The following is a 26,965-nucleotide window of genomic DNA, read 5'->3' on the forward strand; positions in this document are numbered from 1 at the left end:
TCATAAACAGAACACAGCAATACTTCAAACAAGTCACTTTCTATTCTATTCTATTTCGTCAGGCACACCCCAGTATCAGCTGTAACATTTAACCACGTGCAACGTAGAGCTGCTCGAATTGTCATGGATCCATGGCTCTGTAGATCTGCCAGATCACTTGTCGTTGTGTGTCTTCTACCGCATTTATCACGGGGAGTGTTCCAAAACCCACCTTCACACGACACGCCACAAATAAGGATATCATCCTCACCATCTGGATGTGTGGCGTTCCTCAACAGTGCGGTTTTCAAGAAAATTTCTTCCACGTACAATCAAGCTATGGAATGAACATCCTTTTATGGTGTATCCAGGACGATGGGTAGCTTCAAAAAGTTGTTGTGTTGCAAGAGAATGTGGGCGGCGGTGATCACTTTACGGTGTCAGGTGATCCGTCTTCCATAAAATAAAATAAATAAATAAAACATAAAATAAGGATTGCTCTGGCACAGGGGAGCAGCAAGTCAGTAATTGATTGGATGGAGTTTATGTTGAGAGGATGAATAGATATCAATTGAACAGTACGTAGCACAATTGCATTTGTCCTCCGCTGCAATAAAAAAAATCACGTTCCTGCCGACGTAGTGATGGCTCCTTTAAACCATCTGCTGGTATTTAAAAAATTTGGTCATTCATATTATATATTATAGAAGGGTTTAATTAATAGAACTCCACTATCTGTTAGAACCCATAGTACCCGTATCTGATAAATATTCTCACAATAGTGTGTTGTTTTTGTGACAGTTATAAAAAAAAATAATTAAAAATACTTATTACTATTAACAATACTTATTCTCCTTGAAAAGTAATTCTGGCTGGACAACATAAACATCAGTTTAATATCTAATGTTAGGTGTTACCAATAAAATTTCATTCTTGCTCTTAATTAATTGAATTGAATTGAAGATTTAATTAATTGGTATCTGATACTAGGTCGGTTGTAATAATATTATTATTTAATAATAATATTATAACCGTTCAAAACTCATTGTTTCTTAGTACGGTTAAAACATTAATTTTACAACTTTATAAAATTCGTTTAAAAATAATAAAAGACAAATGTGGTGTCGTGGGACACCAGGTAGGAACGAAGTTCCTTCGGCTAATGTAGAATCGACACAAATTGCAAAAAAAATCGTTCTAATATTGCTATAATCGTTATCATATATTAATATAATAATATTGATAATATATACACTACTCGCTTGTGTATGCGACTGTCGCGCCTGCGCACGTCTCATTTAACGGTTTTATTCCACGCACTTTTTTCCACGGATTTTTTCTTACGGTTTTACTATCACATTTTATTCAGTTCGGTCGCGCAGCAAAATCCCTATCCCCTCCAAGCCTGCCGTAAGGAACTACGTTCCAATTATTGAAAATAATTTAATTTTTTTTTTTAAGTGAAAGTTTAAGTTTTACACTTGCTGAAGTTTCTTGTTTGAAGGTAAATATTTTTACGAATCTGGTAACACTGAATGACGACTGGACTAAGACGGGATTTTCCGACTTAAGTGATATGACTAGTAATATCATTTAATTATACGGTCGTCGACGTATAGATATTATTATATTATTGAGTGTGAATTAAATTTACAAAACCTTACTAGGTAAAAGTGTGAATCAGGAACCAATTATAAGACGGTCTATAAATTTTCTTTTTGTGTTATATTCCTCAATTAAAACTGATGAAATTGTATAGTTCTGTAGCTACCAGTTATTATAATAAAATTCAGAATACTTTTTGCTTTTATATGTTAATATTTTATTTCATTCATGAATTTACAAAACAATTCTTATAACTATATTTACATTAAATTAAAACTATCAGTACGGGGAGGTGTACCAAGAATACTTTTTTTTTCTAAATGAAAATAAGGGACGAGACGAGCAGGACGTTTAGCTGATGGTAATTGATACGACCTACCCATTACCATGCAGTGCCGCTCAGGATTCTTGAAAACACCAAAAATTCTGAGTGGCACTACAATTGCGCTCGTCACCTTGAGACTTAAGTTGTTAAGTCTCATTTGCCCAGTAATTTCACTAGCTACGGCGCCCTTCAGACCGAAACACAGTAATGTTTACACAGAACTGCTTCACGGCAGAATTAGGTGCCGTTGTGGTATTCATAATCTAGCCGGCATCCTATGCAAAGGAGCCTCCCACTGGTAATATAAAATACTGATGATCCGTTAGCCCGAAATAGCTGCCGGCGCTTGGATTTCCAGAGTTATCCATTACCAGTGGTGAGTAGGTACATCTCATCTCTCTCTCTTCGACTCCAAACGGTATAAAGATGTAAGACTCACTGAGACTGACATATTTGAGACGCTTGCTGTCTTCGGCAGTTGAAGCAGCAGCCCCAGAACCAACTCAATGACTCTTTGCTAGGAAAAATCAAAAAGACATTTATTTTTTTCTGAATTAATTCCATCAGATATATTTAAGCATCAAATAAATATTATGATCGCTCTCTTAGGATTATTGAATTATTTTCAAAATATAACCATCATTATACTCTAGTCCCAGGCTGTTTCATCGTTTAGAAAGTCTGTAGTTGAGCTATTGGTCTCCGCTGGGCTCCAACTACAGACCACACTACCTAAGAACAATAGCTTTTTATTACAGCAACTATTAGATGCTTGTGTGCGTAACATCTTGACACTCAATGGCATCTTTAATATTTTGTAACATACGCTTCGTGTTATTATACATTGATATTAATAAAACACAAAATACTTACTGATGATATGGGATCCCAGTATCTTTCTGATTTCTGATGTAATATTATTTTTTTAAGTTTTACTGCGCAATCCGGCATTTTAGTTACAATTCTAACAGACGACGTCACACATATTGTTCCAGACTGGCTCGACTACAACAAGGCGTAGTACTAGTTGGCGCATTTTTTGACTAGACCAATCCGTAATCTAGGACTGCAGAGTTAACATTGGTGGCGCAATAGGTAAATAATTAATAATAGTTTATTCACTGAAATGTGGGTAACTGCAGTAGGTCTTACATTAAAAAAATTACTCACGTTACACATGTTGCTAACAACTCTTGAGATATATGTAGATATTGTGTGGACGACAGCGGACAAGACGCGTGCACAGATTAATAATAATAATAATCAGAAATAAAACTCAAAATTGTTTATTTAAATAGACTTTAATGAAGGTTCTGATCAAAATAAAACTATTAAATTTGATCATTAATTTTTATTGTCCAAAATATGGAACGGTATGTTATAATATACTATCGTACATATGACGTGCCAGCACGACAATGTGTGACCGATTTTGATTTACCGATGTTTCTATGTGTTAGTTAATGTTTCAATATTCAAAACACTGAGCAGCTACCGGCAAGCGTGGCTGACTGGTTACGACTTGTAAATCAAAATTGGTTACAGTAACAATGGATTACCTTTTCTATCTGTTGTATGTTGTACGCTAGTATGAAAATCGGTTCGATCATAGTAGAAAGAATTGTTAGAGGTAAGTTAGATTAATTTTTGATAGTAAAAACTGTGCTATAGAAATATGCAATTAATAACAATGAAGACTTTATTTTTCTATACATCTCAAAGGAGTCAAGTACTCTCTGACAGTTGTTCCGGCCACACCGTGTGCACTATCCATTCTATAAAAAAATCAACTTTCGTGTAGATAGCGACCCCCGCCCCGCACTTCTTACCCCTCGAGACCACTCCGTTGATTACGTAATTGCAATATAAGTCCGCACCTTCGGATACAGTCATCAAAGGCCCACCGCTGTCGCCCTGAAAGTAAGTTATTGACATAGACAGTAATATACACATTGTATTTTCTTCCCACGATGGTCTAAGGCCCGGTATCCACCAAAGCGGAGATGAGAGGAGATAAGCTGCGAAGCTGTTAGGTTTATTCCACCAAAGCACCGAGGAGATGTGAGTTGTGTGAGCTCGTAACATCAGACAGGAAGACGTCATCAGGCCCGCCTGCACCATCTCCGCTCCGCCGCGCGACTTGTTTGCTCGACGCGGCACAAAATTCTGTAGAAAATGAGACATCTCTCCTCTCCGGTTGATCCATCTCCACCGAAGCTAAGCGAAGAGATGTGGAAATAACGAAATATGATTGGTTATCAAAATACATCTCCTCTCCTCTCCACTTTGGTGGATACCGGGCCTTCTCATTGAGTTGATGATTAAATTACTAACTACCTCAACTAATTATTAACTCGTGTGATTGATCTATTTAGATTTAAATTAATTTATTTTTTGAATTATTAGTTCATAGTTGCTTTATTAAGTTAGATTACACATTTTGCTCATCTAACTCAATCACATACAGTGGCAAGACATCTCCTTGACAAGTGTCACACTGACAGCTATAGAATTGTTCCACTCTCAAAGGTTTGAAGAGGGCATCGCACCTGATGACGTATTCTTACTTCTGAGGCCAATCACCCAGCTGTCCATGTCCCAGAGAATACCAGGCGGAGTATATTATAATGCCATGGTTGTTAATATACTATTATACATATTCAGTATACTATATTGAAGTGCCAAGATCGAAGAACATCTCGGAGACCTCAACATGCTCGCAACATTTTTGTATGAAAATTTTTCTAATAACCTCTACATACTAACATCTCACGGACGTGTCGTATTTGATGTTTGACAGCTTTTTTTAATTTGAACCAAAATTATCCGTCTCTGATGTATGTAACCAAAAGCCTATAATAATAGTAGGTATCAGTTTTTGAAGTTATACTTCGTTAGGCGCGTGATGAAAAAATGATGTGAGTGAAATTTTAGAATGCGCGCGCACCACTGTAAAACAAAAGTAATAGGGTGAAGTAGTCCTTTATGGTAAAGTTGGTTCCTAAAGTTTTCTGACGTTTTGCGACATTCGTTTTTTTTATTTTGGTTTCTTCGTCTATTATTAGGACAGGCAAAGGGTTCAAGGTCGTACAGCCGTATTCGTTATTTAATAATTGCAAGATTTTCAATGTGGCGATAATGATGCGTGTTTATAGGATGAAATATTATGCTGTTGTTTTTTTTTATGATAATAATGGACGAGACGAGGAGGAAGTTCAGCTGATGGTAATTGATACGCCATGCCCATTACAATGCAGTGCCTTTCAGGATTCTCAAAAATCCCAAAAATTCTGAGCGGCACTACAATTGCGCTCGTCACCATGAAACATAAGATTTTTAGCCTCATTTGCCCAGTAATTTCACTAGCTACGGTGCCCTTCAGACCGAAACACAGTAATGCTTACACATTAATTTCAGTAATCAGGTACAATGAAGTCTTAAAATAGGAGCATAATACAAATCAATAAGGCACTTTCAATGATTAGACAAACAAAAAGGTATATTATAATAAGAAACATCAACTCTTTGAAGTCTGACATTTTCTTTCTCCTACTAATATTATAAACTGCTGAATGGATTTTGATGAATCTTAACAATAATATAGCTAAGCTGTATAAGAGTCATATGCAGTATTCGTCCAGTAGGGCAGTATTGTCATACCACCTACTCTAAATAGCTGATAAATGATCGCTCGTACTAACAGATAATGTCACCCACCTGCTTAACCGTAACCCTTACCTGGCAAGTGTCACTCCCTATCTCAAACCCTCTAGCGCAAATCATCCGTTTAGGATCCCAATTAAATCCCATTTTCTCACATTCACTTCCATTTTCTTCTTTGAGATGTACCTGTACGTACAAATAATTTATTTACAATACACTGTGTATCTATACTAATAAATGAACAGCCGTTTATCTGTTCCGGCTATACTGCAAAAACGACTTTCTGGTGATTACTTATTGCAAACTTTTATTTTATTAACTACGAAGCAAATAATTCAGTCAATGACAATTCATACAATGAGTGGGGGGTACTTAATTTATATGACAACACTAGTGTTAACGGACACCGTACTAGAACAGCCTCTATCACTGTAATACAAAAACGGCTACAATGATTACTTAATTTTTAGACAAAGTAGACCGATAAAGTAAAATATAACTTAAAATATAGACACACGAGAGTGGGTCAGGCATTGGAAAAAAATACTCCGCTTGAAGGAACTAGTCTTTATTTGCGTTCACTTTTCTGAACTTGCCCTTCGCCGCTCTGCCGCAGTTCCTCTTCTCAATGGCGGTACCTTCAAAAGATGACACCGCACCTAGTTCTCTTATATCTTTTTCTTCTCCTGGATCACTTTCCACTATTCACTACTTCTTCTTTTCTTCCTTCTTTTCCTTTTCAATTTCAACTATGAACTAGAACTGCCGTAGGCCACTCTTAGTACGGCTTATATACCCCTGGATCTGCTCTATTTTAAAAATGATTCTTTTCGATCCCACCTTTAAATTTAAATTGTACTGGAAATTTCTTTTAACTATTTTTATCCTGCTTACACATGTGCGATGCTTCTATCTCTGTTCGATTTGATCCTGAGCTAACTAGAAACTTCCTTTAACTTTAAAAAACCCAAAAATTCCATACACTGGTTTCCTACCAGGGTCTAAAGCGTGTGAAGTAAACACTTTTCCGCTGAGCTACGAGTATTGTTGACGGAGCTGTCCGCGCTTTTTTTGAAGGTACCCATGTCACATCGTCCCGAAAACACCGCACTAGGAGGCTCATTTTTTATATTTGAGAGGAGTTACACGGGTAAAAGGGTCACGTGATGAGAGCGGTGAGACAACCGCCCATAGACATCCGCAACAAAGGCCTTCAGCCTGCTCCGGCCTTTAGGCCGGCAACGCACCTCCTGATACCACCTTAAAAGTTGGGAGTAAGCTCTTTTCTTGAAGATCCCTAAGTCGAATCGGTTCGGGAAAACCGCAATTGGTAATTGATTAGACAAAGTGGTTGTGCCTGGCAAGAAATATCTTGCCAAGCGCGCGTTTGTGGAATACCAGAAGTCAACGTGATGCGGATCAAGGGAAACTTTTTAGCAGTAAACGCACAAACTTGTGTCTTCTTGCGGTTGGACTACATTTTGCCAGCCCCATTCCGCGACACAGTCTCAATTTCAGGCTCATATTCTGTGTATACTTAGTCGCTGTAATATTTGAGGATAACAATTAAAATACCTTCATGAGAAATTGCGAGGAGTTTCCCAGGTCAGCTGTCAAGCCCCACCCAGCCGCGATGTATTCAGTGTCACCGGCAGCTTCCAGCGGTAAACACGCTGGTCGAATGAATTCTGAGAAAGGTACCCTGGAAATATAACGTGAAGCAGTCGGTCACACGCTGGCATCACTTCAAATTAAGGACCAACATAGTTGAAGACGAGGACCAGTTACGGTATACCGGAATTATTGTGTTTGTCGGATGCGAGTACTAATTATGACAGCGATCACGACCATCATTCTGACGATGCAACCACGAGCAATGGATTCAAGCAACACGATTCGTATATTGGATGCAGCACCTTATAATAGTAATTTGTTTTGTATATTACAGCCATTGTAAAATACTCCATTGATTGAAAAGAGTGGCCGTTGAGTTTCTTTTAAGTTCTTCTCACGAGCTCTACTTTTTTCGATTATATTATGGTAGATTTAGCAATTTAAAAGAAATATTTATAGCGAAGATTCAAAAGCGCATCTCTTGAACGGACGCTACTTGTGGTGGCAGGATGATCCTGTTGCCATACACTATGCCTCATGTTGTTAAAATTATAATTATTAAAGTAAAACTTCTTCAGACGAGGTAACTGGACGACAATGCAACAGAAGTCCGTTACGGTAAAATGACGTCACGTTTCTGTACCATCCGGTTTTTGGTTATTTCGTCCATTATAAGGACAGGCAAAGGGTTCAAACTCATATAGCAATATTCGTTAATATTCAATAACAATGTCATATTCATATGTGGTAATTAATAATCTAACCTTCAATTTCTTATTTTCAATTATTATATGTAATTATTGAAAAAGACCAATCACGTTATGTTGTGGTCATTAACCGACCAATCACGATATGTTGTGATCATTAACCGACCAATCACGATATGTTGTGATCATTAACCGACCAATCACAATATATTGTGATCATTAACCGACCAATCACGATATGTTGTGATCATTAACCAACCAATCACGATATGTTGTGATCATTAACCAACCAATCACGATATGTTGTGATCATTAACCAACCAATCACGATATGTTGTGATCATTAACCGACCAATCACAATATGTTGTGATCATTAACCAACCAATCACGATATGTTGTGATCATTAACCGACCAATCACAATATGTTGTGATCATTAACCAACCAATCACGATATGTTGTGATCATTAACCGACCAATCACAATATGTTGTGATCATTAACCGACCAATCACGATATGCTGTGATCATTAACCGACCAATCACGATATGTTGTGATCATTAACCAACCAATCACGTTATGTTGTGATCGTTAACTGACCAATACATACAGTGCCTGACGCCCGTTCACATCAGTTGGTAGCCTCAAATGTTTGCATTGCAATATTATTATTAAACAATTTGTTATGTTTTTAAAGTGTAACGTGCAGTGCTCTCTATCTCTCATCTACAGGATTTACTTTACAGTTGATAACCTGCTCAACCCCAATATTTGCATATTAAGAAATTGACTTGAGATGTCGCTCTTGTAAATGTAAAGTAGATTCTGTAGATTAAGCCGCAACCTGAGAGTTGAACAAAGCATACAAGATTTATGACGATACGTCACTCGAACGGTTAGCTCAGTTGGTTAGAGCACTGGCACGGAACGCCAGAGGTCGTGGGTTCGAGTCTCGTATCGTTCATAAAATTTTGTTCTTCAAATTTTATTTGTATTATTATTAAATACTTATATGACTACTATTACTTACTTTCTGTCCAGTTTCAAAAGCGCAATATCGTAGTTGAGTTCGTAATAGAGGTCGTGCGGGTATATTTTGACAATGTTAGCCAAATAGCCGTTGAGGACATCCGTCTTGTTCGTGACACCGAGTAACGCATACTTCACCACACCGCTGTCAAAATGTATTATTACTGCTACTTACGTTCTCATCAATATATAATATTATGTTGAAATATATAGTATATATTATTGTTTTCTTATTAAAAAAATAGCATTAAATTTTTCAATTCTTATATTATTATAATTCATTACTATAATCCTGCAAAGCCTGGCCTGTTTTCATCGGTTGTCCAACAGCAAGAGGCTCTAGACGTATAAATTATATAAGCGTCTAGCATAGTATGTCCAGCAATACCACCCGATCACAATGCCGCAACTATTAGTTTGAAGTCAATGCCAGATTCTTTAAAAGCTGAGACAGGCCCTCGTCTAGCACTGAACCCCTTGGAGTACAAATTATAATCAGTTTAAGAAGTCATAGCTTGCTTTAAGCGACACGCCGACTTGGAGTCGTTTTAAGAAATCTCTAGAACTAGCAATGACTTAATTTCTCATGGAGACCGTACTTAAATCCATAAATTCGTGGACAGAATATCAAATAAAATCACTTTATTCATGTAGGGCACGGAAATGACACTTATGAATGTCAAAAAATATTTTATCTTATTGAATCTATCGCTACTTCGTAAAGGGTTAAGCTAATGAGAAGAAGTAGCAAGAAACTCATTGCCACTCTTTTATATCATGATTTACAAATCATTTCATTTACAATATAATATTATGTTTAAAGTGATGCAACAAACATACTCAAACGTCAAATAGTCAATGCCTTACAAGAGTAAACCAAAAAAGTAAATGTAAAAGCCTGTTTTAAAGATATATACTCAAATGGTCATTTTGAATAGAAATAATGATTTCTTATTTATTACTGACCCATCAATAAATAAAAAGATAATCGTTTTGAAACAGAACGTGTAGATATTAATGGCGACAGTAATTACCGTCCCAATAAGATTTTCCGATATGTAAGAATCAATTGTATACCTACACAATTTATTACTATAATTTGTATAATTTATCTAGATCGGTTACATAATATTTGTCTATTCTTTGTTGTTAAGAAGTTTTTATTTTTATCAAACATTAAAAGAATGACAGTTGACGTTTGTAGAAAACAAACGTAACCAGTAAGCCTTAAAAATGTATAAAGCTGGTTGCCAACTGATTGTCGAACCGTGCACACATGCACCAATAAATCTGTTATTATCGAAGACATTCTCGTTTTATTTGTGGAAATTCGAAGTGATATTACATTTCAGAAGTGGGATCAATAAAATCTACTTGTAATTTCCGCGCCAAAGCCATTTTGTGGTGATAAAATATTAAATTGAAGATCTTTTAGTGGCGAAAGTATGAATAGTGATTCCGATCGTGTGGCACCTACTCGTGAACAACGCCGTAGAAGAAAATCTACGGTTACGAAGTCTAGAAGTCGGAGCAGGAGTCATTCAACGAGACTGAGGCGTGATCGCAGATCTCGAAGTACGACGCGTGGCAGAACTAAATCAGAGGTTCATGTAAAAAGAACACAACGTCGTCGTCATTCCAGTCGAAGTCAAGGTTCGGACGAGCTTCGTCACAAATGGAAACGGACACGTACAGTCCGTTGACCGCATGACGAACATGGTGGCAGTTCACGCGATGAATATTCTGCGAATTTGCGATTCAATAGGACGACGTGCGAGGTCATCGAGGGGCCATGGCCGATACTCGGTGTGTATCGGCGCGAGCAGACGTCGATCCAGAAGCATTTCACCGAGACGTACACACGTGAGTCGTTCCGATTTTAATGATAGTAATACGCAGTTATTATTGGAAAAATTGATTGAATCTATTTCTAATAACCGTGCGGATGGAAATAAATTCCCCATGTTAGGAAATGTTATTCCAGAGTTTAATCGCATGATCAAAGGCCAAACTATTAATTCTTGGCTTAGCAAAGTGGAGGAATGTGCACGATTATATAAGTGGGGTGAAGATCAGATAATTCACTATGCACTTCCTAAACTGAGTGGCGTAGCAAAATCATGGTATCAAACACTGCCGTCAATGTCGTTTTCATGGCCTGAGTGGAAAGTTAAACTGTTAGAATCCTTTCCGCACAGTGATGATTACGCTGAATTGTTGACTGAGATGTTATCCCGAAAAGCTAAATATAATGATTTTTTGGAACTATATTATTATGATAAAATAAACCTTTTGAACCGTTGCGAGATAAAAGGAAAACGTGCAGTGGACTGCTTACTACGCGGCATAGAAGATCGATCATTGAGGTTAGGAGCTAAAGCTGCGAAATGTAAAGAGCCACAACAAGTATTGGAATATTTTCAATCGATCAAACAACAACCACGAGATTCGGAAATCAGGTTAAAGACCTCTAATGACAAGAAACCTACCGTTACAAATGTTAATTTGAATCAAACGACAAATTCGAAAGTTAGCCGTCCGCGCGAAAATACAGGACCCGTAGTTTGTTACAACTGTAATGAAACTGGCCATTATAGTTTCAGATGTACTAAGAAAATACTCAAATGTAATATTTGTAATAAATTAGGACATTTATCAACTAATTGTCCGAAATTACCAGCTAATGATAATAATGTCAGATTCCAAAGAAAAGTCGGTTATGAAATTAGATACGATTAGTACAAGTAACGACAAATATTTAGTTGACCTGAAACTGAATGGCCAACCTCTAAAAGGATATGTGGCCTTAGGTAGTCAGTGTACTCTTATACGTCATAGCGAAGCAGAAGCGTTAGGGACTCAGTGGACAAATAATGGTCATTTACCAGTTATGCGCGGCATAGGAAACCATGTTGTCGTACTATTAGGTAAGGCTTTTGTGCAAATAGACATTCATGGTATTTCATAAACAGTCGAAAGTTATGTAGTAGATGATACAGTTGTCAAGCACGCACTGTTAATTGGGCATAGCTTCACTGAGCAACCGGGAATCGTAATAACAAAAACAAGCGACGCATTAATCTTCGAACGGAACTCGCCTGAGAAATTATGTTTACGGCTATCTGAAGATATTTCGATCCCCCCAAATGACATGATAGTTATAAAAATTATTTGTGAAAATGGTCGTTATTCCGGTACATTTTATATACATGGGTCCTTACGCGGATATCCGGGAAAGGAATATTATTTGATGCCTGGTGAATATACTATGACTAATGGGACTGGAGTCGTATTAGTTCGTGGTTTATCTAAGACTCACATAAGGCTAGAAAGTGGCATGTTGATAACGCGAGCTTTGCGCACAAACGATTGTAAAAGAGTAAACGTGTTGGATTTTAGTAACTCAGACTTAAATAGTTCACTCAATGTTGGTAATAACCTATCTAAAGATAAAGTTGAATGTTTGAAGGAGACTTTACTGATGTATAATGAATTTTTTTCCCACCAACTAAAAGGATATAGGCTTTACCAACATAGAAAAAATGGAAATTGAGTTAACCGATTCAACCCCTGTAGTGTATAGGCCATATAGGTTATCCTATCCCGAGCGAGAACTGGTTCGATCAATGGTTAAGGAGATGCTTAATGCGGATGTCATATGTGAATCCAATTCCGCTTATGCTAGTCCGGTTCTTTTGGTTAAGAAGAAAACTGGAGACAGAGTTGCACACCGACGCCTCAAAATATGGCATTGCAGGCATTTTAATGCAGCGTGGTAGTGACGGGCTTTTAAGGCCCGTGGCGTATTATAGTCGGAAAACTACTAGCGATGAACAAAAAATGCACTCCTATGATTTAGAAACTTTAGAAGTGGTATCATCATTGAACAGATTTCGCGTGTATCTGTAGTGTTTAAAATTTAAAATTATAACCGACTGTAATGCGCTACGGACAGCTATGACTAAACGAGACTTAGTACCGAGAATAGGGCGTTGGTGGATTCAACTCCAGGAATTTGATTGTGAAATCGAGTATAGATCCGGTATAAAAATGACGCACGTGGACGCCCTCAGTCGCGCTCCGGTAACCGAGCCTGAAGTTACTGCTAGACCTCATGTCATTGATGTGCTTGCTATCGAAGAAAAATATTGGATCGCGACAGTGCAAAGTGCTGATGAAGACGTTATGAGAATTAAAGAAATTTTATCAAATAAAGAAACACAGTTTATTGCGGACGTCCACAAAAATTACCAATTAAAAGGCGATCACGTATACAAAATAGTGGACAATGGTGTTAAGTGGCTAGTTCCAAAGTCCGTTAGGTGGCAACTGCTACGAATGAACCACGATGATGTTGGTCACTTCGGCTATGAGAAAACATTAAAAAGACTAAAAAGTTCATTTTGGTTTCCTAAAATGCGTCGATTTACTAAGAAATATGTTGCCGCATGTATAGAATGCGCTTACCATAAGACACCCGGTGGAACTAAAGAGGGAATGCTGCATCCCATTCCCAAACCTGATATCCCCTTCCATACCCTGCATGCCGATTACTTGGGCCCGTTCGTTCGTTCGCGGAGAGGAAATACATACCTGTTAGTAGTAATCGACTCTTTTACAAAGTTTATAACTATTAAACCGGTCAGAGACACAAAGACAACCACGGCTATACGTATATTTAAAGAACATTTTAGTTATTTTGGGGTACCTTCGCGACTAATTACCGACCGCGGAACGTGCTTTACGAGCGCAAAATTCAAAAGTTTTACATCTAGCATGGGTATAAAGCATATTTTAAATGCGGTGGCGACTCCGCGAGCGAACGGTCAGGTGGAGAGGTTCAATCGGACGATATCGGATGCTCTAAGTACCAAATGTCACGGCAAAAATGACAACACTTGGGACGAATATGTCGGCGACGTTCAACTGGGGCTAAATAACAAAACAACCGGTAAAAGCCCATCTGAATTGTTATTCGGCTATAAAGTAACGAACGCGTCAGAAAATATATTAAGCGATGTCATTAATGAGACAGTTGAGCGAGTAAGTGGAGATGATATGATAGAGTTAAGATATAAGACTATGGATAAAATTGAGAAAGAACAGAACGTAGCCAAAAATCGTTTCGATAAAAGAAGAAAATGACCTACAAAATATAACATAGGTGACCTTATTAGGATATAAAGGACGTTGTTCGATAAGGATAGATTAGGGAAATCCAAGAAATTAATACAAAAATTCCATGGGCCCTATAGGATTATCAAAACACCCCTCTTACTAAAAAAGGGAAGAAAAGATATGAAAACGTAGTCTCAATCGATAAGATACACCCATGGTTAAATTTTAAAGGAGTAGATAGTGAAAACGACAGTGACGAGGATGATTGTAATAATACTCTAAATAATGATGTAAATAAAGATGATGTACATAGACCGAACAGTGATTCTAATTAAGAACTCAACTAAAATTTATTGATTAGTTTATAAATAGATTGAGATAGATTATACATGTATATTTTATGATGGTATGGGTACGAGTGAGAACGTACAGATGATCACAGATCGCGACAGACTATACTAGAATCTGATTATTGCGGCTATTAACAACGAAAAATTAAAAACAAAAATGAAAGAGAGCGATAGTTTTCATTATACATGTGTAATCACTGAAAGCATAGGTTGTGAGCAGTTAGTGCTTCACGCATAGATAACTGCAGATCACGACAGACTGTGCGCGATTGCGAAAAGGGATTGTGACCGTGATTGAGATATGTTCTGAGCGGACAGTGCCTCTTAATTGCACAGATGTTCGCAGATCAGAACTATAGAATAATAAGTAGAAAGTGAATGAATTGATAATGATATGAATATGAAGTGTTATACTATTTGATTGTAACTATTAGGATACTGAATAAATTAATTGATGTAAGTTAATATATTTAATTATTATGTTATATAGTGTAATTGTCAAATAAAATAATATCAAAATATGTTGTAAACTATATACGAGTATTTATGTATATATTAAGTTTCAAATCAAAGTAGAAAGTATAAGAACCAAACTCTGAAAGTGCGAGGACTCACTTTAATAGGATGACCGATTGTAAGAATCAATTGTATACCTACACAATTTATTACTATAATTTGTATAATATATCTAGATCGGTTACATAATATTTGTCTATTCTTTGTTGTTAAGAAGTTTTTATTTTTATCAAACATTAAAAGAATGACAGTTGACGTTTGTAGAAAACAAACGTAACCAGTAAGCCTTAAAATGTTTAAAGCTGGTTGCCAACTGATTGTCGAACCGTGCACACATGCACCAATAAATCTGTTATTATCGAAGACATTCTCGTTTTATTTGTGGAAATTCGAAGTGATATTACAGATAAGAGGAGGTGTGAGAGGAAATACGTTGTACGTACTGTTGAGCACCAAGCACGTGCGCTGCTGTGAGGATGAACTGGTCACTGATGAGAGACCCTCCTCCGATCCACAGGATATCTGCGTCGAAGGCTGGATTTCTATTGTGGACCCCGATTACCGCCTGCAACATATCCGAATTGTAGACACCTAATAATAATGGAATGGTACAAAATATTCCAGAAGTATATAAACGAGGGTATAATTTACTGGCGAGCGGGTTGCTAGTATTAAACTTAGATTATATATGTCCACGTTCCAAAAGCTTCTATCCTTTTCCAGAATTAATATTTAAGGAGGCAGTCCTCACATCCGTATAGACATATGGACAATATATAATGAGATTGCAAACGAATGCGCAAATAAACTTTGAGACATGTCTGTAAAGTACCCTTTTTCATGTTATTAATGCCCTCTTTGCAGAGCCTGTTTAGGGGTGGAAGAATCAGCCGCCCACGTCATTCTTGAGTAGCAAGAGGTGGCGGAATACAGGACACAATACCTTGGAAGGCCGAGGTAGGGTCAAGGGTCTTCCGGGTAGAAAAGGGTTGGGAGGAGTAACATTGTCACGCAAAATAGGCGCACATAAGACGGCGAGTTGCGGAAAACAGCCCGCGAAAACCTATAAGGCTTTACGGGCAATTTCAATGCTGATTTTACTTTCAGTCACTGTCCCAGTTTTCATCCACTCATGTGTCCTCATATCTACGCACCGTTTGTGTTTTTGAAATCGGTTGTTTTTTTGTTAAAATAATATTTTATTTTTAGAGAATCTGAAGAACACTAACATATAATTTGTCTAAATATGTGTAGACCTACTAACTATTGCAATTCAGCAATGAATGTAAGCGCATGGCAATTTGATAACAGACAGATATAAATTTTGCCCCAAATCGCACCTGATCGCATCGCAATTAGTGTAAGTCGTTAATGAGTTCCATTGATCATCATATTCGACTACGACAATTACTTGACCATAAATATAAATTAAGAATCCCTCTGAGTTCGTTGCGCCCGTTACTACGTTAATACTTAATAACTTGAAGCTTAGTTACGTTTGTGGTGTGGGGGAAGGATGGGACTGGACGGCAGGGAGCAAGACGTTGTCAAACGTTGATAACACATAATATGGTAGAACTGGTGACTCTCCACGGATGTGATCCTCACCCGCCACCTACCAATGTGTTGTTGTACGTTTATTCGACTTAGCCAAACCATCGAACACAGGTGAGAGTATTGCCGCGCTCAAACGTGTCTCGTGGCGGACCTATCGCTGTCGGTTTTTAAGACCGCATCAAAGAAGTTTCTGAGTTCTGGCGATCGCTCGCGCGTAGTTGGGACTTGGGACGGTTATAGTATTGGTGAATTGTCTCTCTCGGCGAATACGAACAAATGAACAATTGACAATGAAATTGACTGTTTTGAAACTGAAAAAAGGTATTGCAGGCTAGTGTAGGAGTCTCCAGGTGCCAGAAACTTTAAAGTTATTGCTAATTTAGTTTGTAAGAATGAACTGGTTTGTCTAGTTGCCGCGGATGGTTCAAGCTGGATCGGCTGCGTTTTGTCAACACATTCGATCCGGCGGCAAATGTACGTCAACTTATAAGAGAGTATGGCCCGCGGTGACCACATAACATTATGCAACCCGTTTGTCATTAACGTAGTCTGAACCTGCTCCATGATACACATTCCTCACCATGTGTGGGAACTCATTATCCATCGCCTTCATGCCGTTCGTGATGCGGAACTCATCCGTGGGAATATTGCAGGTGTCAACACGCTCATATTGTTCAGGATCACTGTCCGTCGAGATACACATTTTCACATATCGTTGGTAACTGGCGCATTCTGAAATAATAGATATGAGACAAAATATAAAATATTCGCAGTTGTAGAGACTGCCGATAGAAGTGAAAACTTACATCTTTTAGTATTAAAATTTTTAAAATAATTCAATAACAATTCCTAGAGAATAATTCGCTGGCACGACACGGCCACACAGATGACACAAACAGATGTGAAACATGTCTGCAAATATTCAGTTTTAAAATTAATACAATAACAAACCAAAAGCACACAGAGATTTGCAAACAGGCTTTGCTCGCGTAAATACTATTGCTCGTTGCGCTGTCGAAGAAGGTCGTTAAAGGTAACCAACGAATGAAAGGTTCTGAGATATATTCGATGGGTGGACCTTTCGTCCTTATCGAGAACGGGTGGTGCTTGTAGGTTGTTTTATATAAGAAGCTGCAAACGGGCAAGTGATGAAAATAAAAACGAAAGATCCGATCATGGACTTCAGCAGTAGCAGAGACCAAGAGATTCGAAAACGTTGCTGCCCTTTAGGATAAGAGTATACCATATAATTCAAGGTCCTTAAGCGTCATATATCAGCCGGCAGACTATCCCACAAAGTTGGCTGTCCATGAGGTGTCTGACACGCGTAGAGAGTGTCTGACAGTTGTAGAACGCCAGTCTTAGACATGATGTGGGTGGAATTCAGCTGATGAACAACTCCTCAGAGCACTCTCCGTGATAAATGCGGTAGGAGATGCAGAGAACACTTAAATCTTGTGTTTTCTCTCGAGTCCTCTCTTGGGAAAGTCGCGGAATGGGGTAAAATGAACCTTGTCTAATTTAACCCCCAGAAGACTTAACTTTGCGAGTTTACCACAAAAAAAAACATATTTGTCATATTACCCCACTTCAACAACGCCTCCCTTAAAGCCTCGCTTATATCTGTATACTGGATCTCGAAATCTCGAGCGATTGACAATTCTGCGATGGCAAAGCCAAATTGCCGAAACCGACCCACATTCTAGCGCTCTACAAAGCGCGGGTCCGGCCACATATGGAGTATTGCTGTCATCTCTGGTCTGGCACACCCCAGTGTCAGCTCGATCCATTTGAGCGTATCCAACTCAGAGTTGTTCAAATTGTCGGGGATCCGGTGCTCGGTGAACGGCAAGATCATTTGGCGTTACGCAGAGACGTCGCTTCATTGTGTGTCCTCTACCGTATTTATCACAGGAAGTATTCCGAAGAGATGTCATCCTCACCATCTAGATGTGTGGCGTTCCTCCACAGTGCGGTTTTCAAGGAACTTTCCCCATGTAAACCAAAGAGCTTCCTTGTGCGGTGTTTCTAGGACAATACGACATGGGTACCTTCAAAAAAAGCGCGTACATCTTCCTTAAAGGCCGGCAGCGCTCCTTTGATTCCTCTCGTGTTGCAAGAAATGTAGGCAGCGGTGCTCACTTAACATCAGGTGACCCATACTCTTGTTTGAGATGACTTGAGCGACGATTATTCGAGCCGTTGTTTATATTATGTGATGAAAGGCAAGAAGCTGGTACTGAGGGGAGCCCTTCCAAAGGTGAAAAGAGTACTCCATGTGAGGCTTTAGCTCTTTATTGAAGTGCTAGCGGTGGATTGAAGTAAAGCACAGTCAAAGAATATAATAAAATAGGACATTTGCACAGTCTCATTTCACTGAGCACAGCAAGCATTATTGCAGCCTCGTCTTGCAAGTATCAACGGAGTGAACCACAGAACATTGCACGATATGTCGACGCCAAGACTCAAATTAAGGCGAAAAACAAAGGGACTTTTAAGTTGACTAAAGTAATTATATTCAAAGTCAAATAAACGTTATTCAATTCGGCTTCAGCTAAGCGTCTTTGAATCTAGAAATTTCTTTTAAATTACTGAATCTCATATCTTGGACAAAATCTTGTGAGAAGAACATCCAAGAAACTCGATAGCCACTCTTTAAGTCAATGAGTATTTTATAATTGCTGTAATGTATAATAAATTAGTTTGTAAGGTACTTGTATCCAATGTATATATTGTGTTCAAAGTTACAAAGCGTTTTAAATATCAAATATTTCATAAAAAGTAATAAAAAATAAAATGTATTCATATTATAATTTATCGCATATTGGATAATCTTATACAGCTTCATAATATAATCCTTATAAATAAAATGGTGGAGATTTCTGTTAGTGCGCGGGCATCACGGAAAAACTACTAGATAGATTTCAATTGAGTCTTCTAAGCTTTATTCCTTAGACATCCCTTATAGGGCTATCGATGGCTATTACCTAAAAAAATATTGCGATATCTTCGTTTAATATAAATTTTTAAAAAATTTAAGAAACTACGATTTTTATAAGTACAACGTCATCAGTGATGTGTGTACGCGGACGAAGTCGCTGGTATCATCTAGTTAGTATAAAGAGGAGATCTGATGGAGACATGAATCCAAAGGTTAACATAATAAGAACAACCTTTCCAAGCTATTTTGATATGCTCATCTTTCTTATATTGTTTTGGAACCTTGAATCTGCTTAATTCTGGACACTTCTCTGGTTCTTCGGCCTCTTTTTGTTTAATTTTCGCTTCACCATTCGGACAGCAGACTGCGGGCTGCCTGCCATCGTAGTAACACATCTGAAACATCGGTAGCACAAACTAACAGGGATGACAGAACATTGATGGGAAGGAAAAAAAATACAAAAAAAAAAATTAAATAGGGTAGTTACCTTAATTTTTTAACAAACGTTAACAGTTCTTACTCACATTAACACATGTATATTGTATACGTATCTAAAAACTTACCACTTTGGAAGCCATTTTGACACTACTATCATCAAAGTAGATCTTGAATACTCCAGTGTTATGCAGGAGGTCTTTGTCAGGGCAACAGACTATATGCTCACCATTTTGGTAGAAACACTCCTACAAAAAGAGCAACAGTTACAACGTTATCTATATTATTATTATTATTACAAGGAAAACACATCACAAGAACTTAACAATATAGGAAGAGATACAAAATAGAAGCATAGATGCGTCCTAACACATGGTTCACATATACAATAATAACAAAAAGAAAAATCAAAGTGGTACACAGTCACAAACGAAAACATTAAGAGAAATAACTAATTTGATTACACATTGATACAACAAATAAAACAAGTTAAATTAAATTATACTTGGGGCAACGATAATAACGAATTTAATCTTAATTCGAAATCTTGTCAGAACGCAGCAGAGAAACACGAAAATATTATATCGATGTCATGAAAACGATTATTATAAGATTTACACATCATGTGTAATGGCGCGCGAAACCCAAAGATTGTTCTTGGGGGCGATAGTTCAAAAGTAATGCATAAGCGGAGAGACCTGGCTGGGACGTGAAAGTCTACGAGACTGAGGAGCTCAGAAGATGTCAGCTCACGAGTACATATTTCTTTAACGTTACACAGTCCATTATAGTGCGGCGCTGACATAACTGAAGAAAGTAATATTCAAGCAATAAATCAATTTAGGGGGGTTGGTTTCCTTTTAAACGATAATTTAGTAAGATTTCTGTTTAATAATAACTGTTGAAGAAGTTTATTCAACAGTTTCGACTTTTTTTCGTGGATCGACTAAAAGGATTCCATATTGGGATTCTAGTTGGGCCCGCACGAGAGTCTGATACAGGATTGGTTTTTGAGGAGGCCCAGTCGGATACATGGATTGGCACTCATGGTCCGGTGAGATGGCCGGCAAGTTCACCTGATTTACACCACTTGATTATTTCCTATTGTGATTTTATGCTGACTCTAAGCTTTACAAGCTACTCTAAGCTTTACAAGCTGCTCTAAGCTGTATAAGCTAGACAAAAAAAATAGTAATAAATATTAAGTGCGAGGTTAAAATCATTATTATTTAAACCACTTTTATTGAGTTTTTCTTGCCGACCGTACTTCCTAGAACTGTCATTCGAGCCAGCTCCCGAGTCAAGTTGACGGACTTTTATCTAGTATAAATCCTGTCATGGTATCAAATGCAGTAAGGTCTCCAGAGAGACGTATAAACTTATGCATTGGAGTCAACGGAAATCATTTTGAGCAACTTGTTAGTTAGGTAAAAGTGAGATATGAAAATCAATTTGAAAAAAAATTTTCTATTTGCTTCATTGCTTTTATACAAAGCAAAGATTGATCTTTACTAGTTTTTTCAGAGTGGATTTCCGTCAAAAGTTCAAGAACCTTTAAAAATTAAATACGCAGTTAATCGAGGTCATGACTCCTTTTACGACTTTTCTCTAAGTCTCCTAGTTTCCGACTTGGCCATCACCGCCCTTCTCAAAAAACTACTCTTGTCCTTTAATTGCTTACTTACGTGTATCCACGTATTACGAATCCCAGCATGCAAAGGGAGTTATTTAAAAAATTGTCTATATGGGGGTGCCTAGGGTTAGTCTAAATGAACACCCAGATCTTTGATGGTAGAAACTAACGTCAGCTGTTGATTGCCATGCTTAAATTGAGTCGTCATAATATTTTTATTTCTTGTGAACACTATATGTTTATACTTTTTATGTGCCAGGTATAATTTATTACGTCTGCAGTATAAATCAAGTATGTTAAAGTCCTCCTGAATACGAACAGCGTCAGATGGGTGAGTTACTTTTTTGTATAGCTTAAATTGATAATGACAATGTATAAATCACGGAGTTAAGTCGTTTCAAAAAATTGCTATGAGCAAAGGTCCAAGAATAAAGCCTTGCGGTACGCCGGATGTCAGAGAGAAATGGAGAGGAACGATATCCATTAACAATTACCGACTGAATGCAGTCCCGTAGATGACTAGTGTTTGTGTGAAATATTGGCAATGATGTTCTCAGCTTATTTCCGCCTGAGAAATGCATACTTGAGTAATTAGAAAATGCGAATCATTGACGACGCCCTCACCGATAAATTGTCCAATTAAAAGGCAATTAATAATAATAAAGGTATAGTTTACAATTCATATTCGATATCTTAGAAAGCGATCGAACTGCACAGGAATCAGAAAGAACGTCGTTTGGTGAAGGCTCAAAAACTGAATGAAGATACTGAGAAAACATTTCAACAATAACGATTGGGTCGCTAGATAGCTAATATGATATTCAAGCAAGTCAACACAACTAGAAATTAATTATCCCAAGGACTACAATAGGTAAGAAATATGTAATAATATTTATATTTGTATTATTCTTTTTTGTATGGGAAGAGACTACAAACGGTATATTTTCACCATTTTATTATTATTGCAAGGCTTTACATAAGACTTGTATGTGTATTATTATATAGCTATTATTGCAAGTAACGTTTATAACACTTCCCAATATCTGATTGAGCTAAAATTTTGTGCACCTGATATGCAGGTAGCAATGCAATAATATGACATTATGCATAATCTGACGCTGCAGCCATAATAGAGATAATCCTATCTCTTCAATTTGGAACTCTTCAGCGGTTAGTAGCACGGTCACGAAATTTGTATGTAAGTTACTTATTGTAATTATAACTGTTATTATAATGTTGGTACCTAAGTTTAAGTACCTAGTTTTCTTTTTAATATTATGTATTAAATATTTTCACAATAATTTACAATTTGTTTCCAAAAGTTATTTAATATAATTATTTTAGTGAACATAAATAACTTACACACTTTAATTGATTTTTCTTAACATATTATAAAGCATACTAACAGAATCTATGAAATAGATCGTAGCTTATAATAATCATATTCGCACTTTGACTCATTATATATCTTAACATTACTTTGCACTAGGTATATGATAAAGTTGTGGTTGTACTTGTAGGTAGTGGGAAGCATTCATAATTTATGGTTTCTTATTTAGAATAATAAGAATGTAATATCCAGTCATTATATATATTGTTCGAGTTTCTTAAAAATATTTTTTATCATTTATAGGTATTAGTACTTTAATGATAATAATAACAATTATAAGAATTGTTACTGAAGGTGCTGCCAGCTGTCAAGCCATTCTATGTCCAACAGTCCAAGGGACACAACCGATTGAGGCTGTCAGGCTTATCATACCGTGCTGTCTCTCACCTCCGGACAGCCCACGGATCAAACGAAACAGCGCCAAAGTCGCTATTTCACGTCAGTTTTAATTGGTAGAGTGGTATTTCCTCCGGTGGAGTCCATTAGGCCGCTGCATGACAACTCATAAACCTAATGTGTTCTATAGCTCTTGCGAACATTTCACGTGATCTTAGTAACCATAATATAGTAAGTCTTTATTTATGCGAAAAATTCTTAAGAAATAGTGTTGTATGATAATCATCTTCGACCGTTCTCGCTTTATCACTTAATTTGCGTTCGACATTCAGAAATTTTTAGTTAAACCAGACTAAAAATATAAAAAAATGCAAACTTACCGGGGCTTTGGTTCCATCTTCATCAATTAGTTTGACAGCGTATTCACATTCGTCTCGAAGTTTGCAAGTGCCTGTAAAATTGCCTTCAAAGCAAGGGCCACCAACTGTAATTAAAGAATGTTTGTCTCAAAATACCCCGAGCAAAGTAATTGGAGCGCGCGGCTACGAGTAGGTAGAACATCTTCCCTACGACTTTCGATGCTTTGAAAATTTGTTCACATCACATATAAGACATACGTAAACTTCTGTGACTTTATAATATTTTTTTATAATTTTATTAAAAAGTCAATAATAATTTTAAAGGGGAATGCCCTTTTAATGGGGGAATTTTTGCCCAAAATGGTACAAATAATTACTTTCATTACAAAATTCCCTCTAATTTCTAGACCTTAATCATGCAATTTTGCTTACTTATATTATACCTAGAATCGAATTATTTTTATACTACATCATAGTTTGGGAAAGTTACTTCCGCAGATTCAACTATCTGAGAACGCTTTTTATTATTATGATTATGGAAGAGGAGGACAAACGATTGATACGGGTTACTTAATGTTAAGTGATCACCGCCGCCCATATTTCCTTGCAACACTAGAGGAATCACATGAGCGTTGCCGCCCTTTTAGAAAGGTGTACGCACTTTTTGAAGTGAAACTTCTTTAGAATAATTATGATTTGAAACTTGATGAAACGTAAAAGCGAGACGATAGAGACACAGAATACATTAGACATTCGCGGCCTTTAAAAATGATTTAAAGCGACCGTAAAAATAGGCACAGACACATAAATTATATAAATAACACTATTCATATATTGGATGCAGCACTATATAAACTAATTTGTCAGGTATGTAAGAGCCATTGTAAAATACTTTATTAAAGAGAGTGGCTGTTGAGTTTCTTGTATGTTCTTCTCAGGAGCTCTACTTTTTCTGAACATATGGTAGATTCAGTAATTTAAAAGAAATATTTATAGAGAAGATTCAAAAGCGCTTAGTTTAAGACTACTTAAATAAAGTTTATTTGACTTTGAACCGTAACCGACCCGTGGAGGAACGCCACACATCTTGGTGGGGGGATGATATCCTAATTTTCGAGCGTGTCATGCGAAGGTGGATTCGGCGGCAGTAATCAGGTCAATCAGCTCTTCGGAACACTCTCCGTGATAAATGCGGTAGAAAACACACCATGAAGAGACGTCTCTACGTAATGCCAAGTGATCCAGCCGTTCACAGAGCACTGAGTCCGCCATAAATCGAGCAGACCTGCGTTGCACGCGGTCTAATGCATCGAGCTGAGACTGGGGTGCGCCAGATCAGAGATGACAGTAATATTCCACAGGTCGACGCCTGGCGGTGTGGAGCGAGAACTTGTCTTGGTTAAGAAGGATCCTACTATGAGTTCGTTTATCTTTCTTCCAAGACAAGTAGCAAACAAATGGTAGGGTACCACTCCGCAGTAACTGTTTATCGTCCATCTAAAAGAGTTGATGATGAAATAAGCTTCCTTTTGCGATGTTTCCGGGACGATACGACATGGGTCCCTTCAAAAAAAGCACGTACACCTTTCTGAAAAGTCGGCAACGCTCCTGCGATTCCTCTGGAGAGATTCCTCAAGAGAATGTGGGCGGCGGTGATCACTTTTGTCCCCCTCTTCTATAAACCAGAGATCATCAGCTGGTCTGCGATTGGCCTCCTATTTAAAAAAAGAAGCAAGAATACAGAAGATTTACCGTAATAATCATCTTTAGAGTAATAGTCATAATCTTGATCTTCATCGTCATCAAAGCTGGATACTTCCGGCGATGACTCCTCACAATATACACTCAAATATAAACATGTCAAGACTGCTAATTTCTGCCACATACTTATACCACGTATGTCCACATAGACCTTCCGCAAACTACTGTATAATTCATTTATGATATCATATTTATATTTAGTTATAGTTAATTATAATGAGATGTGATGCCGTGTGTTTACGTCAAACAGATTATTATAAATTGATTGACCTAATTAGTCCTTGTAACTATAATTTTATATTAACACTAAGGGCTAAATTTCACCGGGATATCACGGGCGGTAGCACAACCAGTCGCCGCAACCAACAAAATGTATACAGCTATATATAGAACTCATCTATTGTCCCGGTGAAATATGCCCCATCTGGTGGTGATGATCTTAGTGTATCTGATGGGGGTGCATAAGGTAGAACCGTTCACTTTCACCACGATTCCTCTGTTTCGCTCTTCGCCCGCCACGTTCCGTGTTTTCAGTTTTCCGAATCATATCTTTGTAAGAAAAATCAATTAACAAATTTCCTTATTGACTATTTTTTTATTATTGAAATGAAAACTTCTTTTGGCGCACCGCACACACATGTTTCGTAGGTAGTAGGTTAGATGAAAACTTCGATCGGATGAACTCGGGACCGCCGAGTGTCCAAAAGGAAAAATAGCTTTAATAACTTAACACAAATCACATAAGGAAAATATCGAACGTTATATACGTTCAACATTTTCCCTAATTCATCTTTACCTATCTCTCACTATAAAAAGGAGATCGATGGACCTTTAACAATAGACACAGCCCAAAATTTGGAAAAAAACAGGAGAACAATTGGCTTAGTTTAAGAGTTTTTGAGAGGAAACAATGGATGAAAATGATGGAGGTTTATGTCTGCAACTTTACCAACACCCCGGTACTCCTCTATTAAGCGAGAAATTCTTGTAATTTAATTTAAATATTTAATGTCGCTCAGAACTGTGAATGTAACTCGGGCTCGGCAGCGTTCCTGTGATTCCTCTGGTGGTGTACGATCACCGCCGCCCACTACAGGCTTACATCGCCACGTAACATCAGGTGACCCATACGATCGTTTTTCCTCAACTTCCATAAAAAATGGCAAATATTGATGGTTTAAAAGGTATATGGGGATTTCTGTAGTAGAGTAAAAGTGTTCTGTGGTGCACTTGCTAGTGATCATGGCGCTCATCGATGTATCGATATTAATTCAAGAAAAATAAAACAGACAAGCACTGTATGAATCATCTTTGGCAGAGTATCATGACAGAAATTTAAAAAGAAAATTATGGGATGAAACAGTCCCTTTAACAATCTTTCTGAAAGAATAGGATGAACAAAAAATTCTCTATTTCTTCTTCTTTTTTTATAACTCAAGTACGAAATAATACACCGCAATTTCTGTACTTCCATTGCGTGTAGGTACGTCCCTATAGTTCTGCCGACAAAATAACCAAAAGTGTACGGCGTATGCGTTGAGTCTGTGAAATATCTGCCAAGGACATTTTGCGCCGATTGCAGACTTTGTGTGTCGCAGACTCAATAGCACAATAAGTGTGTCATCTGCGATAGGCCTTAGACACACT

General features: G+C 37.5%; 1 protein-coding gene across 2 annotated transcripts; it reads right to left on the reverse strand.

Moving 5' to 3' along the window:
- Positions 1–3,245: 3,245 nt before the first annotated feature.
- On the reverse strand, positions 3,246–25,499 carry LOC126973244 (venom serine protease Bi-VSP-like). 2 transcript variants are annotated; one of them, XM_050820444.1, is made up of 10 exons: positions 25,310–25,497; positions 23,579–23,682; positions 19,968–20,087; positions 19,637–19,799; positions 17,044–17,195; positions 15,350–15,471; positions 8,924–9,067; positions 7,148–7,274; positions 5,648–5,758; positions 3,246–3,823 (listed from the first exon to the last, which is right to left on the reverse strand). In XM_050820444.1, the coding sequence occupies exons 1-10, from the start codon at positions 25,440–25,442 to the stop codon at positions 3,635–3,637; spliced, it is 1,365 nt and encodes a 454-aa protein (XP_050676401.1). In that variant the 5' UTR covers positions 25,443–25,497; the 3' UTR covers positions 3,246–3,634. The 2 variants fall into 2 exon arrangements, with proteins under 2 accessions (XP_050676401.1, XP_050676402.1); XM_050820445.1 differs by lacking the exon at positions 8,924–9,067 and having other exon boundaries at positions 25,310–25,499.
- Positions 25,500–26,965: the final 1,466 nt, after the last annotated feature.

Source organism: Leptidea sinapis, chromosome 29, assembly GCF_905404315.1.
Source record: "Leptidea sinapis chromosome 29, ilLepSina1.1, whole genome shotgun sequence".
NCBI lineage: Eukaryota > Metazoa > Arthropoda > Insecta > Lepidoptera > Pieridae > Leptidea > Leptidea sinapis.

Bases quoted from the DNA above. Each gene is read 5' to 3' on its own strand.
- LOC126973244 (XM_050820444.1), bottom strand. From the start codon at position 25,442: ATGTGGCAGAAATTAGCAGTCTTGACATGTTTATATTTGAGTGTATAT. The intron at 23,683-25,309 runs GTAAATCTTCTG...CTTTAATTACAG, and splicing joins CTCTAAAGATGATTATTACG to TTGGTGGCCCTTGCTTTGAA. The intron at 15,472-17,043 runs GTGAGGAATGTG...GATATGTTGCAG, and splicing joins ATAATGAGTTCCCACACATG to GCGGTAATCGGGGTCCACAA.